Raw genomic sequence first — 16,503 nt, forward strand, 5'->3', positions numbered from 1 at the left:
ACCACAGAGAATGTTGAAAGGGGGACTGGGAGGAAGGAGGCTCCGGGACTGGCAGGATAACTCGATAGCATGTAGACAAGGAGTGGAAGGAGGGATGGGGCCTCTGGGGGGAGAGGGCTGCTCAGCACCACGGGTGAGCCGGGCTGGCCTTCCCCCGCAGTGGCAATGTGAGCAGGGCTGCACAGCCTGGGGACGGTCACCTCCATCCCTGAAGAGCTACCAATACTGGGGACTTGTGAGCAAGCAGTGACACAGATAGAGCCAATCTCACCCTGTGCTGTGTGCTCTTTCAGCTTTATATGGCAAGAAAAATATGCTTCTTTCCTGCAAATGTTGGTGTTGTCTTTTGTCCCTGCAAATCATACGCTGGCCAGACCTTCACTGAAGGGCAGCTGGAACCACAGCTAAAGGCCTACAGGAAGGGCTTTGCAAACCCTCCTACAAGATACTTCAGCTCAGATTTCAGAGGATGCAGGTTTAGGTTCTACTGGCTACTTTTTTTACTTTTCTAAAAAATTCCTGAATTTCCAGGATAGGGTAAGCCTGGGTCTAGGAAAACCTGCAAGAGGTTCAGAGGAGCCCCTGCACACAAGGTACCCTGTGCTTGCATGATCTCCTGCGTGAGATGCTCCTATGTAACAATGACTTGATGGTTTTGGGGAGGCTTCTCCTACCCCACAGCACAGCAACCCCACCACAGGAAGCCTACAAGTGATCAGCCTCTTGGCCCGTTCCTGCACCTGTGGGCCCATCCCACAGATGCTCATGCTCCCCAGGGAAGCATTCTTCACATGTGGGAGGGTTTCTGGAGTGGAGGAAGGTGGTGGCTAGCCAGGCATCCCAATGTTGGCCCTTCTGTGCCTCTGAAGCAGCCATGGAGGCCCCCATGGTCTCTCTAAGTGGTGAAGCAGCTCTGTGCAGCACAGCAACAATAACAGACAAGGAGATGGCCCATGGGAAGAAGGAGTTTTATTGTCCAGGAGGAGGTGCACACTCTGAACATAAAAGGAAAACCCTGTCCCACCATCCCTGCAGCCAGAAGCAGTCCAAAGTCCCCACGCTGCAGGATCTGACCCATGAACCACCTGGAAAGGGGCCATCTGGCAGCTCCCAACCTCAGATCCTGCAGCCAATATTACCAGGGTTGCCCAGCAAACCCCAAGGACGCAGGTCTTTGGCACTGGCCTGATCTCTGCTTTCCCCAGTTTGTCCATGACAGACTCACCCTCTGGAGAGTCCCAAATTTTGGGAAGAGAGGACATGGCCAGCAGCCACCATCCTGTGCTGCAGGGCTTGGACTGACATGCTGCTGACTGCTGGGTGGGTGTGTGACAGGTCTGAGTGCAGGACGCAGGGTGCAATACAAATTAAACAACACATTGCATCTGTCCCCCATTACATAGAGCTTCCATAGGAAGAAGTAAAGTGCCCACCACAGTCAGAGAATCCATCAGGCCATAAGCACCCTGGATGGAAAGCTATGCCAGACCCAGAAAGGCCAGTTTAGCCAGGATTATTGCAGCTGAGAAATGGCTTTAACCCTCCCCCCACCCCACCTTGTGCCCAAACAGCACTGGGAGGAACAGACACCAGGCCAGATCCTACCAGTACCTGCACTTAAGTGACACTGGATTTACTGTGACAGTGCTAAGGACGGGATGCTGTGGGCCAGGCTGGTCCCTGGCAGTCAGCGTGGCTCCCCTCCAGCACTTCTCCTTCTCCAGAAGCCCCCCTCCCCAGCCATGCTCCCAGCAGATTTTTTTTGCAGTGAATTCAGCCCCACAACTGAGGCTTCTGTGCTTTGAGACCTTTTTTGTGTACTTAGCATGTTTTCAGTAAAACAGTTCCTAAACCCATAGAAAATTCTATTTACACCCAAGAGAAAGCTTCCCAGCCCACAGACTGCCCCCTCCCACCTCCCCAGCACATCTGCATCTCTGCATACAGCTGAGCCTCTCAGACCAGCTCCACAAGTCTTTGGATGCCACTGCTCTGCACCAGGCAAGCTTGCCAAGAGATGCTCCTGTGGAGGAGAAGAGAGCTGTAGAGGAAAGGCCAACCTCCCAGTCACCGGACTCACCAGCTGGATAGTGCTGAAGATCCTCTTTTGCCCAGAGCCCTGTCCCCAGCCATAGAACTGCGATTGCATCTGGAAATGTTGCTCAGGTCCCTTCCTCTGCAGATGACATGGCAGCCCTGGGCATAGGCAGATGGCATGGTAATGGGACAGCTCTTGGGTTTCTCTAGAGCCATACAAGAACAAAGAAGAGTTTGGTGGAAGTATCTCTGTCCCTCCATCATGTGAGATGGGAGCAAATTCTCCCACTCCTCTCTGCTCTGATAGGGCTTTGGGGGAGGCCGGGATGGTTGTTCTGCTGGGGAAAAAACCTGAGCTTGTGGCCCTAGAAAACGTGCCTGGGCTACCCTGGATGCCTGTGCTGGATCCGAAGAGGAACAGGGCTGGTGAATTCAAGAGGTGGAGAGCCTCTTGCAGCACCCTGAGGCTTCTTGAGGCTCCAGCAGACCCTGACCAACTCTCCTCCATGCTTGGGAATTCTCCTCTGCATGCAGAGTCAGTTGTTCCCAGCACTGCCACTTTGTACTTTGTCCCCTGCCCTCCTGGGCTTTGTAGAGGTGGACCATGAAGTCACCTGCAGGCTGGTGCAGTTCAGGAAGTCCAGGCTGGAGTACACTGGAACGGGGAGTTACTGGGAGCAGGGTTGTCTCTGCTGCCTGTGGAGCCCTCCTCAGTTCAGAGACTCAACAAACTCCCCAGCTGTTAGGTCCAAAAGAGCTGAGTGCCATGGCAAGCCCGGTCCCACTGCTCATGGTATTGCTATCGTGACGGGTACCCCTCCATCTGCAGGTGCAGCTGGCGCCATCCTGCTGTGTGAAGGGGTTACCACCTGTCCTGCATAGCTGTGTGTGGACCCCCAGTCCCACAGTAGAGGATGTGAGAGGCATGATGTGTCCCTAGCCTGCTTGAAAGGCTGCTCCCCCCTTCAGATGGGGGAAGGAGGCAGCAGGACCATCAAGGTATCTGGAAAGCCACATTTCCAGAGACTGAAATCAAAGAGATGCTGGTGGGGCTCCAGGTCCTGGTCTGGTGCCCCTTTTCCTGCTCACCACCCTGCTGCCCCTTTGCCAGGGTAAGTGTTAAGGAATGCCCGATGTGGGTCTGCAAAGCTGGTGATCAGAGATGCCTTCTGGGGCCATTGGTATTCAGCAGCTGGGATCTCATGGCCTGGATGCTGCTCAAGATCTTCTTCTGGTGGCCCATCATGGTGATGCCCAGACTCCGAACGTCCCTGGAGAACAAAGACACTCTCAGACACCCCATGGGCTGGACCTGTGTCATACCAGAGAGAGGCACTGCTCCTCCCTATGTGTGCACCCCATGGAACAGCCTGGCTCCTCTCTGCTTGCCCATCAGCACAGGGATACTGCTCTCAGGGACAGAGAGGCTGCCACTCCCTTGGACACATCCTCCTGGCAGGGCCCTGTGACAGCCCTAAGGGAAGCAGGAACAGGAGAGGGATCACTCCTGACAGGCTAGTAGGTGACAAGATCAATGCTCTGAAATTGGATTCAGTTTTAGCAAGATGCCCTCAGATAACCCAGTCAGAAAGACAGATGGATGATGAGCCTTCCCCACTCAAAAGCTTCCCTGATGTGCATGAGAAACAAGTATCAGTATCAGCTCAATCCCGCAGCAAAGGCCCCAAGTAGAGCCCCTGATCAATGCACATGACAGCCCTCTGCCTGCGTCTCTCCATCCTCCCCTTCACTGTCTCCTTCTCTACCTGCTGCACCTCGACCAAGGCACACACTGTCACATCCTTCCTGAGTCACAGAAACTACTGTCTGGCAGCTCCATGACTTTTGACAAGGAACAAGTCTCCTCAGAGAGAAGAGAGGTTGTTGCCAGACCTGGCACTAATGCTAACATCAAGGGATGGGGAATATAAGCCCAGGGTAGGAGCAGGAGTAGTTGACATTTTTTCTGGTACCCCTTGGACCATCAGCCACCCCAGAGACTCCCTAGACAGGTGGCAGAACTAGCTCCTTACAGCAGAAGGAGGAGGACTGGTGATGGGACACATCTTTCCCAGATCTCATTTAACCCAGCCTTGGTCACTTGGGCACCTTCCACTCACACTGAGGCCCTGGCTGGTGCCTCCCTGCCTAGCTGCACTGAGCAGGGAGCCAGTCCAGCACACTGGGCACTGAAGAAGCTCTGAGATGCCCCCCAGTTCAGTTTGCTCCCCAGTGGAATAGCACAGACACACTCTGGTCCAGACATGCCTTTTGCAGGGGAAACAAAGGTAAGAAGTGCAAGGCAACATCAACTTCATATCTGACCCTGCTCTGATCAGCAAGTGGGATTATATGACCTCCCGAAGCACCTTACAACCCCAATTATGTGTGAACCTATGATGACATTGGAGAGACACCACAGAGCACCGGAGGTGACTTGGTACTCACAACCTGTCAGTACAATTCCCACATCTTCTCAAAGGTCAGCACAGCCTCGGACACTGTACCAGGTTTCACACTGTTTCCTTAGGGGCATGTCTGTGGCGTCAGGGACCAACTAGGTTGATCAAGCCACGGCAAGATGATCACCGTTTGGGGCTAATGGGATGGTGCAGGGTGACCCAACCTGTGGTGTTTTTTCTCTGGTACTCACTCGATGTTCATGCGCATCACCATGCCCAGGGAGGAGTACCCTGCCATGGCAAAGTTGTCCCGGTAGTGCCCCAGCCGTATGGAGTCCAGCCAGTCCTCCACTGTCAGACAGCTGGCCATGTCGAGGAGACCCCTGTTGAAGGGTGTTTGGGTGAACCTGGGATCAGGAAAGAAGGGGTTAGGCCGGGAGGTGATGGTCCTAGGTGTCCAGGCTGTGAGGTCCACCTCAAAGAGCCTGTGACCCTGCAGGTGAGGGCAGGATGGAGAGGGCAGGAGGTTGACACGCTGCTGCGTGGGCACTGCTGCACATACTTGACCAGACCCTGGTGTGGGGATGCCCCAGTGGGAGCAAGGCAGTGAAGTGCAGGATACTTTGCACTGCCCACTACAGCCTGTGCCCATGGGCCCTATGCATGTCCATGGTCACAGGGTGCTGCTGAGCCTGGACAGAAGTATTCCTTATGCGCTGCAACCCACATGCTCTGCCCAGCATCAGCTGCCAAGCCCTGCTTATCACGTCGGCTCAGGGAGCCCTTACCGGTTCACGGTGGCTGTGCACTTCAAGTTGTCAGGGTTGCGGATCAGCTTGTCCAGGATGCCTACAATCTGGGAGAAGCGTGGCCTCTCGCTGCGGTCCTTCTGCCAGCAATCCAGCATGAGCTGGTGCAGGGCTGTGGGGCAGCCCATGGGGGCAGGCAGGCGGTACCCTTCCTCCACTGAGTTAATGACCTGGAAGGAAGCCACACACCCGAGTGGAGCTGCACCCCCACCCAACTCCCAGCACCCCAGGGGAAGATCCCTGGTGCATGAGCTGCTGGGGCCATCAGATGGGGAAGCAGGGGGAGCGTACACAAGATTCATGCTAAACGACAAGTGAATCGCCAGCAAGCTGTGTGCAGTCTCTGTGGAGAGCTGGAAGCAGGCTGGATACCACACACATACAAGAAATCACTGCTATGACAGCAGATTTATTAAGTGTTCCAACAGGCTTAAAATATTTCAGCTTCCCTCCAGCAGACAAGCCACGAGAGTGCACTCACACTCAGTTGTTCTACAACTAGGGCTTGCCACCATTTAGCGACACTGGAGGAAAACCTGCTCGAAGGAACTGTGCAGAGAAGGTGGTGTAAGCCACTGCATCCATGCTTTGTTGTCAATAAAACCACTTTCTAAAATAATAAAAACACTAATAAGAAAAAAAAAAAAAAAAAAAAAAAAAGAATCCTGTGGTTCTGCAGAGTCAAAATATTCAATATTCACTTTATTGCCTCCTGTTTGAAATTTTGCTACCAGGCTGTAGTCAGGAATATAACCTACATTTTCCCACAGTTTTTATGCTACTCTGGAGGTAAGAGGGGCTTCACATAACTCTGACAAGCCCAAAGCCTACTGCTGGGTGGTGCAAGCCTGGATGCAGGAGGGACTGTCAGGCTAAAGCAGGGGGGCTGCAGTAATCCTAGGAAACCCCTGAACCCTTCCAGGGAATGGGAAAGCTGGCACAACACATGCTGAAGCTCTGCAGCATGCAGAAAGGCTTGTACAGAGCAGCAGATGGGGATGGGGAGAGCCACAGAGCACCCAGCCAGGCACAGCCAGGAGCTGTGGTGCTGCACAGGGAAAGGCTGCGCAGTGTGATGATGAGCGACACACTGATGTCCCCACAGAGGGGAAAAAGCACACTGTGCACAGCCCCGGGAGGATGTGAGGAGAGGCAAGGGCTGCTCTTTGGGTCCCTTTCCCCCAGCCCCCCATGCTAGGCTGGCTTCAGTGAGGGCAGGAGGAGAGGCAGGCTTGCCACCACGTTGCCCTGTGTCCACTCACGTCCCGGTTGGTCATGTTCCAGTATGGTCGCTCGCCATAGGCCAGCACCTCCCACATGACGATGCCATAGCTCCACACATCGCTGGCTGAGGAGAACTTGCGGTATGCAATGGCCTCTGGAGCCGTCCAGCGAATGGGGATCTTCCCCCCCTGAAAAAGTGAGCAACAGTGGAGGCTCAGAGCATGCAAGGCTCAGGCATCCCTACCTCTCTACAGCTGGGACAGCAGATTAGACAAGCAGTATGCTGGGATGGCATCTTCTGGGAAGGACTGAGGAGGCAATCTGCACAGGATAAGTCTAGAGTCATCCTGAAGGATGACTTCAAGGTATTTCCAGTAGAGCAAAGAGAAAGCTGTAAAAGCAACAGCTGGTCGAGGACAACAGAGGAGGAACACACTATACCATCTTATCACAAGTTTCTGAACAAGAAAGCATCCTCATTTTCAGGATACCCTGACTGAAACCTCACCAGAGATCCTGAGATCCTCATTCCTGATCCTGGCACTGCATCCTTGTGATTCAGCTTTACCCAGACTATGCACCTGGTCTTCCTGCAGAGCAACTGGCTCTGGTGGGTTTCACTGCGCCAAAAGGCCTCACATCCTCTGGTTGTGACATTCTGGGTGGCTGCTCTATCCTCTAGTGACCTCCCTGCTTGCATTCATACTGGGGACACGAGACAGCATCTCTAGAAAGTGGGCAGGATTAGAAAGGGTCAGCAGGTAGGTCAATATGAGCTCTGATCACTCAGGTTACCTTCCTGACCCAGTGTGGTCACTGACATACTGTCTCTGGAAACTTGTTCACAAAGGTTAAAAGCACTGGGGGAAAGCTCAGAGACTGTCTTGGTGGGAGAAAATCCAGGCTATGTGTGTGCTTGTAAGCTGTGGAGATGTAAAACAAGGCAATGAGCTGCTCTGTTGTCAGGAAGACCTAGCTGATCTTGGGCCTCTTCCTACCCTTCCTCTGAGAGTCTCAAAGCCAAGATGCAGAAGACACTCTATTTGAACCAAGCAGCAGGAACCTTCTCCAAAATTAAAGAATCTGGAATATCAAGTTCTTTCTTGAGATATCAAAGGGAGCAGCTGAATGCAAAGACACAGAGAGGACACATTCTGGTTTACTTCTCCACTTGCCAAGGGCACGAAGGCCATGTTCTCCAGGCTGGCACACTGTGCACTCATACCTCAGAGCTGCAACCCCTTTGTGCCATGACCTGCATTGCAATCAGCTACCCCAAAGTAACCTGAAGCTCTTTCTGCTTCTCTACTCTTGGTCCTTCTGAAAAACGATGCTCAGACTCCTCAGCTGCAGCTCTAAACTGGTCTCCATCAGGAACTGTCTATCTACCACATTTTCCAAGCCAGAGGTGTGCCTGGGGAGCACACTAATTCCTTTCATGGCCAGAGAAGAGCAAAAAGAGCACATGCACTCAATATGCTTCATTTTGCCTCTAATAAGCTCCAGTGGAGGAATACATCAAGCTCCAGAGCTGTCAGGTTATCCAGAAAAGTCTTAAAATGGCTTTACAGACAGAAGTGTCTGACATTAAAATAAAACCACGTAGGTTGTAAAACCAATTCCCACTCTTTCCACACTCCTGATTGAGGCAGAGTCACATGGAAAAACTAGTGTGTAGCCACACTGCTGAAGAGCGTACCATGACACCCACCGGTGGCTCTAGGACAACTGAAGGAGTGGATGGAGCTACACAGTCTAGGGAAGAACTCCAACGGGAACATGTGAGTGTCCCTGTGCAGGGGGTCATGCCTGCCCACAGGAGCTACTGGCTGGGGAAGTTTGACCAGCTTCCTGTTCTCCCACCCTGCTTCTCTTTATTTGCTGCACAATTCAGTTCTGGGATGTCCCTATTTGAAGAACAATGCATTAGGGCTCAGAAGCTCTTTGGGTTCATGCTCTTGGTCCAGATCTCAGCAGTGAGGTGATATCTCCATTCCTTCCCTGCCTATCTTGACTTGAGAGTCTCTAACTTTTCCACCTGTCAGTGGCCCGGGGCAAACACCATCAATAAGGAGCAACAAGACTGCAATGCTAGGAGCCACGCACCGTGGTGGTGTAGGCAGCATCGGGGTCATCCTCCAGGATGCGTGAGAGACCAAAATCAGACACTTTGCAGACCAGGTTGCTGTTCACCAGGATGTTGCGGGCAGCCAGGTCCCGGTGCACGTAGCCCAGGTCAGACAGGTACCTCATGCCCGCTCCAATGCCACGCAACATGCCCACCAGCTGGATGATGGTGAACTGCCCATCGTGTTTCTGGAAAGGAAATAGCCCAGAGTTCATTTGTGGGTTTCACCAGCATCCTACTGATTCTGCTCTCATTAAATTAACCCCCTAGTACCTCTCGTCTTTGTTTTAGTACCTCCTCTAACCCCAGTGCCTCTCTCTTGTCTTGCCAGCCAACCTCCTTCCCTCCCAGGGCCTCTGACACACTGGTCAGACAAATGTCCCTGCCTTTGCAGTGCTGCTCCAGCAGCCGGCTGTGATGCCCTGGAGCCCGTGCCTGCTGGAGAGTGAGAGCGCAGAGCACACTGCTCTTCCACAGGGCCTGCAGTGGCAGTGGCCATGAGGCTGAGGAGCAGGAACCAACCTCTTCTACAGTCACTCAGCCCAGAGGGATGTGCAATGAATAAAAACACAAAAGAGCTCCTTACCCTGAGGAAGGTGTCTAGCGAGCCATTTTCCATGTATTCAGTAACAATCATTACCAATTTGCCTGCGGAAAACAAGGGAGGTCAAGTTAGCAGAAAAATCACCATCCAGGAAGCCCAGTGCCAGGTTTCTGCTGGGAGAGACATGAATCCAGGCCTGTGGATCTCCTGCAGCCCCATGGAACGGTCTCATCCCTGCACCACACAGGACAGGCACTACGGTGGCGATGTGGCAATAACCCTGACACTTACCCCTCCCTCCAGGTGCTATTGATGTGGCTAGGTCAGCTTTGTTATCCTGCTGAAATTTGCATGTCATTAGCATAACACTTTGCATCAGAATGTGCCTTTTTGAAGGAAGTCTTCAAATTATTATTCATTACAGGCAGCCTTTAAAATAAATGCTAATGGATAGGACATCTCCTAAACCAACAACCTTGACCTGGGGTGCACTGCAGAGCAAGGTGAGGAACTGCCACATGGAAAGTTTGTCCTTTAAGAGAAGGCAAGGGCTGGGATGGGGGGGACACCGAGTAAATGGACATCTGACAAGTGAGCAACTGGGGCAGCCGAAGGATGGAATGCACCCAATGTGGTCCCTGACTCCCATCTCCCAGAGTGCCCACAGGGAGGTCCATCGCAGCTTTGCCCCACCATAGGGTCCCTTCCCCACCAGCCACATACTCCTGGTCACCACCCCCTCCAAGTGGATGACATTGGGGTGATCAAACTGCGCCATGATGCTGGCTTCACTCAGGAAGTCCCGTCTCTGCTTCTCCGTGTAGCCTGCTTTCAGTGCCTTGATGGCCACAGGAATCTCCCTCTTCCCGGGCAGCTTCAGGCGGCCATAGCACACCTCTCCAGACTCCCCTGCAAGGCAAGGGAAGGTGAGGGCACGGGGAGCTCCTCAGCTTCTTGCACCAACCCACCAGCACCATGGATCACCCAGTCTGCCGGTATGCTCAGAGCATGCCCCAGCCCCTCAGGACTCCTGGGCTCTTTGTGCTTGGCTGCCTCTGAGTACAGAAAGGATTGCCCATTTCTTCTTTCCAATGCTACCTCTGGGACCTGGGCAGAAATACCAGAAACCACCTCTCTTTGATGTCTTTTACTGAAGGTGATGGTCCAAGAGTAGTGACTAACAGTGGCACTTGCCTTACTGCTTTTAATGAACAAATTTGGGAGTCTCTTGGGGCAGTGGGGATGTCTCTCAGCCAGGCTTCCTAATGCTACTCTGGGGTAAGCCCTTGGGGCACTGCTGGTGAAGTTCCAGCTCTGTCTCTGCCCCATGCTTCCCTGCAAACCCCTGTTCTATGCAAAAATCCCTTTTGTTCTGAAAATTTACCATCTTGCTTGCAATTTCATTTGTATCCTGTCACCCCAGACGCTTGCTCTGAGGTTTGAAAGCAGGGTGGTCGCATTGGAGCACTCACGCGGGACAGGCTGAGCCATCTGCTGCGTCAGCCTGAGCTGCCGGTGCCACGACAGCTGAACAGCAACCCTCTGCACCAGGCTGCCTCCAAAGAGTTTATTTCATGCACCAAAAAAACCCCATTTAATCCATGATTTTGATCTTAAAAGGATAAGGAGCAGCTGAAGCCCTGGCTGAGAAGCATGCCAGTGCTGCACAGCCTGCTGTGGTCCCAGCAGGCCACCGGGACAGCACAGCCTCCGTCTGATTTTCCCTGAGCAGATGTGATGCAAAGAGGCAGCCTGGCCTGGGGACTTACCAGACCCAATGACCTTCTCAATCTTGATCCGTGAGGCCTCAATTTCACGGGTGAACTCATGCACGGCTTGGCAGGGGTCCTCATATGTGTGTGGGTCCACATAGAACTTAGACTCTGGGAATTTCACTGCCAGGTTTCAAAAGGGAGAGAGTAGATTAGCTCTTTCAGGTAGCCCTGCTGAGAAGTAGGAGCACCCAGCAGCCGGGCAGAGTATGGGCAGGGGTGAGACTTCTTGGGTTAACACACTAAGGAGCCACAGAGGTTGCAGCCTCAAGGAAATCTAATATACGCTTTGTCACAGCAGTGTCGCCAGAGCAGTCCAGGACCTGGCTGCCCAGGTGTCCTCCACATGATTGTCCCCCTTCCATCACCTTGCCACCCCTCATCCCCAGCCTGTGATGATTTTTGCACTCTTTTGGCCTGCTGCTGTCTGGAATGAACCTGTCACAGTCCTATCTCATGCTGTGCAATCCTTCAACCCCATTATCAGGATGTCCCTGGGATCAGAGTCCCCACTCAGCTCTCTTAGACACATTCCCAGAAGCAGGAAGTGGTCAAAACTCTTCCCGTTGAAAACCACAGGAGTGCCAGGGGGTAATGGACCAGGTCACTGCCCATCCGCAGGGCTGAGGTCCTTCACACCCCAGGGGCAGCAGCAGGGAGGGTCCTACCTTGCCCATTCTGATAATGCATCTTCTCCTCGTCGGAGTCCTGGAAAGCCTTGCTGTATCCGCAGTGCCTGTCACAGGGACACAAGGGTCAGAAGAGGTGCTCCTGTCCCTTTTTCCCACAGGCAGCCCAAAGGCAAGGTGGAAGGCAGTGCATACCAGGGCTGTAGGCAGCTCAGGAGGAGCCAGAGCTAACACTTGGCCCTCCACCAGCTGCATCCCTGCATCTTGCTAGACTGACACTTTGGCCTGGAGCAAGGTAATTTCCAGGTGCTCTCCAAGACTTGGCAGTGCTAACAGCTGCAGCCCTTTTGTCTCCTCTGGGCAGCAGCATGTGTGCTCCACATGCCTGGCTCAGCCATGCTGAGATATAGCAGACAGTCCCCCTTGGACCCTTCTGATGGAGAATAGCCCTCTCTACTCCTGACCCACCCTCTGTTCCATTCAGTCAGCCCTCGTACTGCCAGCAGTAGGGGTACTGGTATTGCTATGGCTGTTACTTATCACTATTGCTATTTCTATTGCTACTGCTACTAGGATTCAGACTGCTGGTGATGGGAAGGGCTTGAAGACTGGCTCTGCCTCAGCTGAAAGTGAAGGCAGGGTGACCCCTGAAGTCTCATTATTGCTTATTAACCCTGGACCTATGGATGCTCTGGACAAACTGAGAGAAGAAATGTTGCATTCAAGTTCTCCCATCCCTCTTGCCCCACTTGGTGACAAATCAAACTGACATCCAGAAAACACTTACCTCTTCTTGCAGATTAGGACCACCAGCAACGCAACGAGGCCAGTAATGAGTGTCAGGCAGATCCAGACAATTGTCATTGTGTCATACCGGAGAGAGACTGGAAGACGCAGGGTAGGAAGGAGGTGAGCTGCAGTGAGGAGTGCTCTGCTGAGCTCAGAAAATTACCTACCCCACTGGGGTCATGATCTTCAAAGATAAAGCACCACACACCACCCAGCCCCAGCTCTGTGGCTCTCCCAGTGTATAGGGACCATTTACACATGGGGAAACCAAGCACAGACCTGGGAAAGCCATGTAAACCAGTGCAGAGAGGAGTATGGAGCCTCAGGACCTCACCAGGTCTTCCCTGCCCTAACTGCTATGTCCTTCCACACTTTTCTTTCTAATGTATAAGCACATCTCATGAGGGCAACCTCAAGCAAACCCTGCAGGCTGAAAGCCCAGGAGGTGTGCCTCCGGCCTCCCTCCCGGCGTGCAAGAGGAACAATGGCCAGGGACGGCATCATCATCATCCCACACGCTCCCTGCCCCACACTTCCCACATCCCACAACTGCACACACTCACCTGGCTTCCCCGTTTCCACCTCCACGGTCTGACTGAACCTCCCACAGCCAGCAGAGGTACGAGCCCGAACCTGGAAAATGTAGCGGGTTGCAGGCTTGAGCCCAGAGATGGTGGCAGTGGTGCCCTTGGATTTCAGAGTCGAATAGCTCTGCATTTCCTTGTCCTGGGGAAAAACACCACCAAAAACCTTGCTGTATCAGCACAACAGCCACAAAGTCTTCCAAAATAATCTTTTGTGCGAGGCTGGCTGATAGCAGCAATTGCACCAGCAGGATTTAAACCAAGCCACACCCCTGTCTAAATCTGCCGCGCTGGGACAGGCTTGCGGCAGCGAGCTCGGTGTTACCTTCTCGTAGTACTTGATCTCGTACTCCAGGATGATGCCATTGGGCTGGTCTGGCTCTTGCCACAGCAAGGTGACGCTGTTCTGGCCTGTGCTCTCCTGGCGGACCACAACCACCTGGGACGGTGCTGGGGGTGCAGACAGCAGGGTGTTAGGTGCCTGCTGGCGGGAGTCCTGCATGGGTGGGGGCAGCAGGACACAGCCGCAGGGAAGGGTGGAACTGGAGCCCCGTGCAGGACCCCTGGTTTAAACCATGTTTCTGTTTTAATTAAAGCCATGTGGAGATGAGTGCAGCAAAGGGGCTCACAAACAGGCTTTTGTTCACTTCAGTTGCCTCCATCTCTTTCCCATGGAGTGAACATGCACTGAGGAGATGAAAGATGAGGGCACTGTCCCAGCACAGGCAGAAGGGAACACTGGTGCTTTGCTGTGATCTGGAGCCAGAAAGGAGAAGAGGCTGTTGGGCTGGAGGTTGTGGAGATCTCTAGCAGGACCCTGAACCCTCCAGCCCCACCTGGGGAAGGGGAAAAGGGGAAGGGGAAGTGATAAATGCCCAGAGGGGTGATCAGGGACTAAGCAGCAGTATAAACGTGCCCTGGGCGTGCTCTCCTGCCCTGAGATACTTGTCATCAGCCTGGGCCTGGATTGGGAACCTGTAATTCAGTTCTTTTACCCTCTGTGTCTGAATTGGAGCTGCCACAGCCAGAGGAGCCAACTCACTGGCCTCTTTTCCCTCTGGGAAAATCATCCTCTCAAAGGACCCAGGAGAGTGGGGTGGTGCAGCCATTGGGTCCGACTCATGGGAAGGGGTCAGCCACCCCTTACAACCCTAACTGCTGAACGAAAAGTTGGATGTGGAGGGAAGATGGAGCTGCTGTCTGCCATGGTTGCAGTGCAGAGGGGTTGCTGGAGCAGCACAGAGACCAAAAGAGGATGCAGGGGCTGCAGCAGCAGTAGGGCACCAGGGACAGAGAGGCAGCAGTTATAGCTCAGTTTATCTTTGAACTGGCTCTTCTGAGAAGCAGAAGTCACTGTTGGGACACAGGATCCCAGGGAGATGGGACAGGGTGTGATGGTGGGAACCAGCTAAACCCCTTGGGCATGTGCAACGCCATCTCTCCAAACAGCCCCAGGGCATCTCTGCTGCACTCACACCTGCCCTGCTCAGGTGCCCAGGGCTGGGGGGAAAAGAGAGACCAGTACCCAGCATGGCCAACACAAGCAGTGAAGCAGGTGCGCCTCAGCCCCTCCTGGCAGGCAGCGATGCTCTGTGGTGTGCGGCATCCAGAGCACTGTGCAGTCACAGCAGCTGAACTTCAATCACTACAAAATTCCCAGCCCCGCTGGTTTCACAGCACCTATTCAGCATCCACTTTCCATCAGAGGATGTGAAATGGGAATATTCAGCACTTCCTGAGAGCACCCCTCTCCAAGGCATCTGGCTGATGCTGCTCATCAGCACTTGGAGGGATCATGCAGGAGTGAGCCAGCAGAACTGAGCCATTTTCACATGGGTCCAACGGAGTGCTGAAGAAGGGCTATGGGCAGGTATTAGTAACAAAAGGGCCTTATTCTCATGCCAGCCTTGAGCTAACCCAGCAAGGCTCCCCAGGTTTCTCCTGCTGGCACTGCTGCCATGAGAGCAGAAGGGGCTCAGCCTCGCAGGAAGTTCCTTTGGGCTTCTTTCCAACTGGGAGGATTAACAAGGGCCAGTTCCTGCCCTGTCTTCCGTGCCTACAGTGTGCTCCCTGGAAAGGGGCTTAGCCAGGCTCTGCTCTGAGGGGATGCCCAGGTGACCCTGGAGCAAGGTCGTGGCTCATCTGGGCTACAACATTGTTCAAAGTATTTCCTGGGTAAAGAGTATTTCACAGCAAGGGATGAGACATGCATGAGAGAGACTTTTCCCAGCAAACGTTGCTGTCACCTGCCAGGGCCTGGAATTGGTGTGAGCTAAGAGCAGGGCATGAACTGCTGCTTGGCTGTTTGGGAAGGGACAGAAGGCTGGAGGAACAGCCTGAAAGATTCATGCCCTACTTAGTGTTCCTGTCAATAAACAAGTGCTCTCTGTGCCCCTTGTCTCCTGCAGAAAAGGAGTCTCCACCAGCAGCTGCAGGCTGAAGTGGAGGGAAAGGAGGATGAAAAAGGATACTATGAACCAGAGAAGGGTAAGCGTTACTTTGGGCAGCAGCTTGTGTCCAGCCCACCCTGGCTTCCTAACCCACCTCCGGCAGCAGAGAGGATAGAGGTCACATCTCCAGGGGTCCCATGCCCATCACCAAACCAGCCCTTGGCTGCTAGGGCAGGTTCTGGCTCCTGCAGATACTGGCTGGAGCAATGTTGGAGCAACATCAGCATCACCCACACAGGCAAAGCCTGGTGGGGGGGTGTCTGCTCCTCCTACCTGCCTGGTTTGTCGTGATGTTGGCAACTGCAGCTCTTCTGGACTCCAGGCTGAGGTCGGAGACACCGTTGACAGCCTCTACCCAAAAGGAGTAGTTGGTGTGGGCCAGGAGGTTGGTCACCGTCAGTGCTCCCTGCACCAGGCTCATCTGCTGGGGCACGAAGCGGATCCCACTGCCGCACGCCTCGCACTGGCCAGCGTCCCCTGCACAGCGCCTGCAGACCACGTTGTACACGATGTCAGCACGGCCCCCCTTGTCCAAGGGTGGGCCCCACTCCAGTGTCACCGAGGTGCCATTTACACTGGAGATCAGGTTCACAGGAGCAGAGGGGGGGCCTGGAAAAGAAGCAGAGGTTCAAGCAGAGCAGGGGCAGCTGAAGTGTGTTGGGACATGGGACCAACGGAGAGATGCACCTTGGGCAGCATGTACCTGTGCATACAAATGATGCTACAGGGAATACAGAGCTGCCCAGAGAGGGGAATGCTCCAAACAGAAAAGAGCAAAGACACAGACAGGTGTCAGGGTGAAATGCCGTGGGGGTAAGATGCTCTGGATCAGGATGTCAAACGCCAGACAGGCAAGAGTTGATGATTCTTCTGGGAGAAGCAGGAAGCAATGGGGATACATGAAGCTTCTGGGTGTCGATTGGATGGACAGTGGAGAACAGGACCCACTCATCTAAAGGGAAGGGTAAATTCACATTCCCTGGGGCGATTAACAGTCTTGGGTGGATATCCCCTAGGGAAACACTCTGGCTTCAGCTGGCAGCCTCACACCTTTCTGCCCTCCCGGACCAAGTACAGAGAGGAGGAGTCCTCCTGGGATGTTCTTCTCCCCTTCAATAGCACTGTGCCCCTCAAA

General features: G+C 53.7%; 1 protein-coding gene across 3 annotated transcripts in view; it reads right to left on the bottom strand.

The window, feature by feature from the left end:
* Positions 1-962: 962 nt before the first annotated feature.
* Positions 963-16,503, bottom strand: part of EPHA8 (EPH receptor A8) — a 52,204-nt gene continuing 36,663 nt past the window's right edge. For 2 of the 3 annotated variants that reach the window (XM_026862677.1, XM_026862675.1), the window contains 13 exons: positions 15,642-15,977; positions 13,244-13,368; positions 12,898-13,060; positions 12,333-12,459; positions 11,585-11,652; positions 10,914-11,039; positions 9,868-10,053; positions 9,187-9,248; positions 8,579-8,788; positions 6,511-6,660; positions 5,228-5,418; positions 4,691-4,846; positions 963-3,308 (listed from right to left, as the gene is read on the bottom strand). In XM_026862677.1, the coding sequence (XP_026718478.1) occupies positions 3,194-3,308; positions 4,691-4,846; positions 5,228-5,418; positions 6,511-6,660; positions 8,579-8,788; positions 9,187-9,248; positions 9,868-10,053; positions 10,914-11,039; positions 11,585-11,652; positions 12,333-12,459; positions 12,898-13,060; positions 13,244-13,368; positions 15,642-15,977 (2,015 nt within the window). In that variant the 3' untranslated portion in view covers positions 963-3,193. The remainder of the gene's footprint in view (positions 3,309-4,690; positions 4,847-5,227; positions 5,419-6,510; positions 6,661-8,578; positions 8,789-9,186; positions 9,249-9,867; positions 10,054-10,913; positions 11,040-11,584; positions 11,653-12,332; positions 12,460-12,897; positions 13,061-13,243; positions 13,369-15,641; positions 15,978-16,503) is intronic. The other variant, XM_026862676.1, reaches the window with a different exon arrangement.

This window comes from Athene cunicularia (genome assembly GCF_003259725.1).
Source record: "Athene cunicularia isolate RWA chromosome 21 unlocalized genomic scaffold, athCun1 chr21_part1, whole genome shotgun sequence".
Lineage (NCBI taxonomy): Eukaryota > Metazoa > Chordata > Aves > Strigiformes > Strigidae > Athene > Athene cunicularia.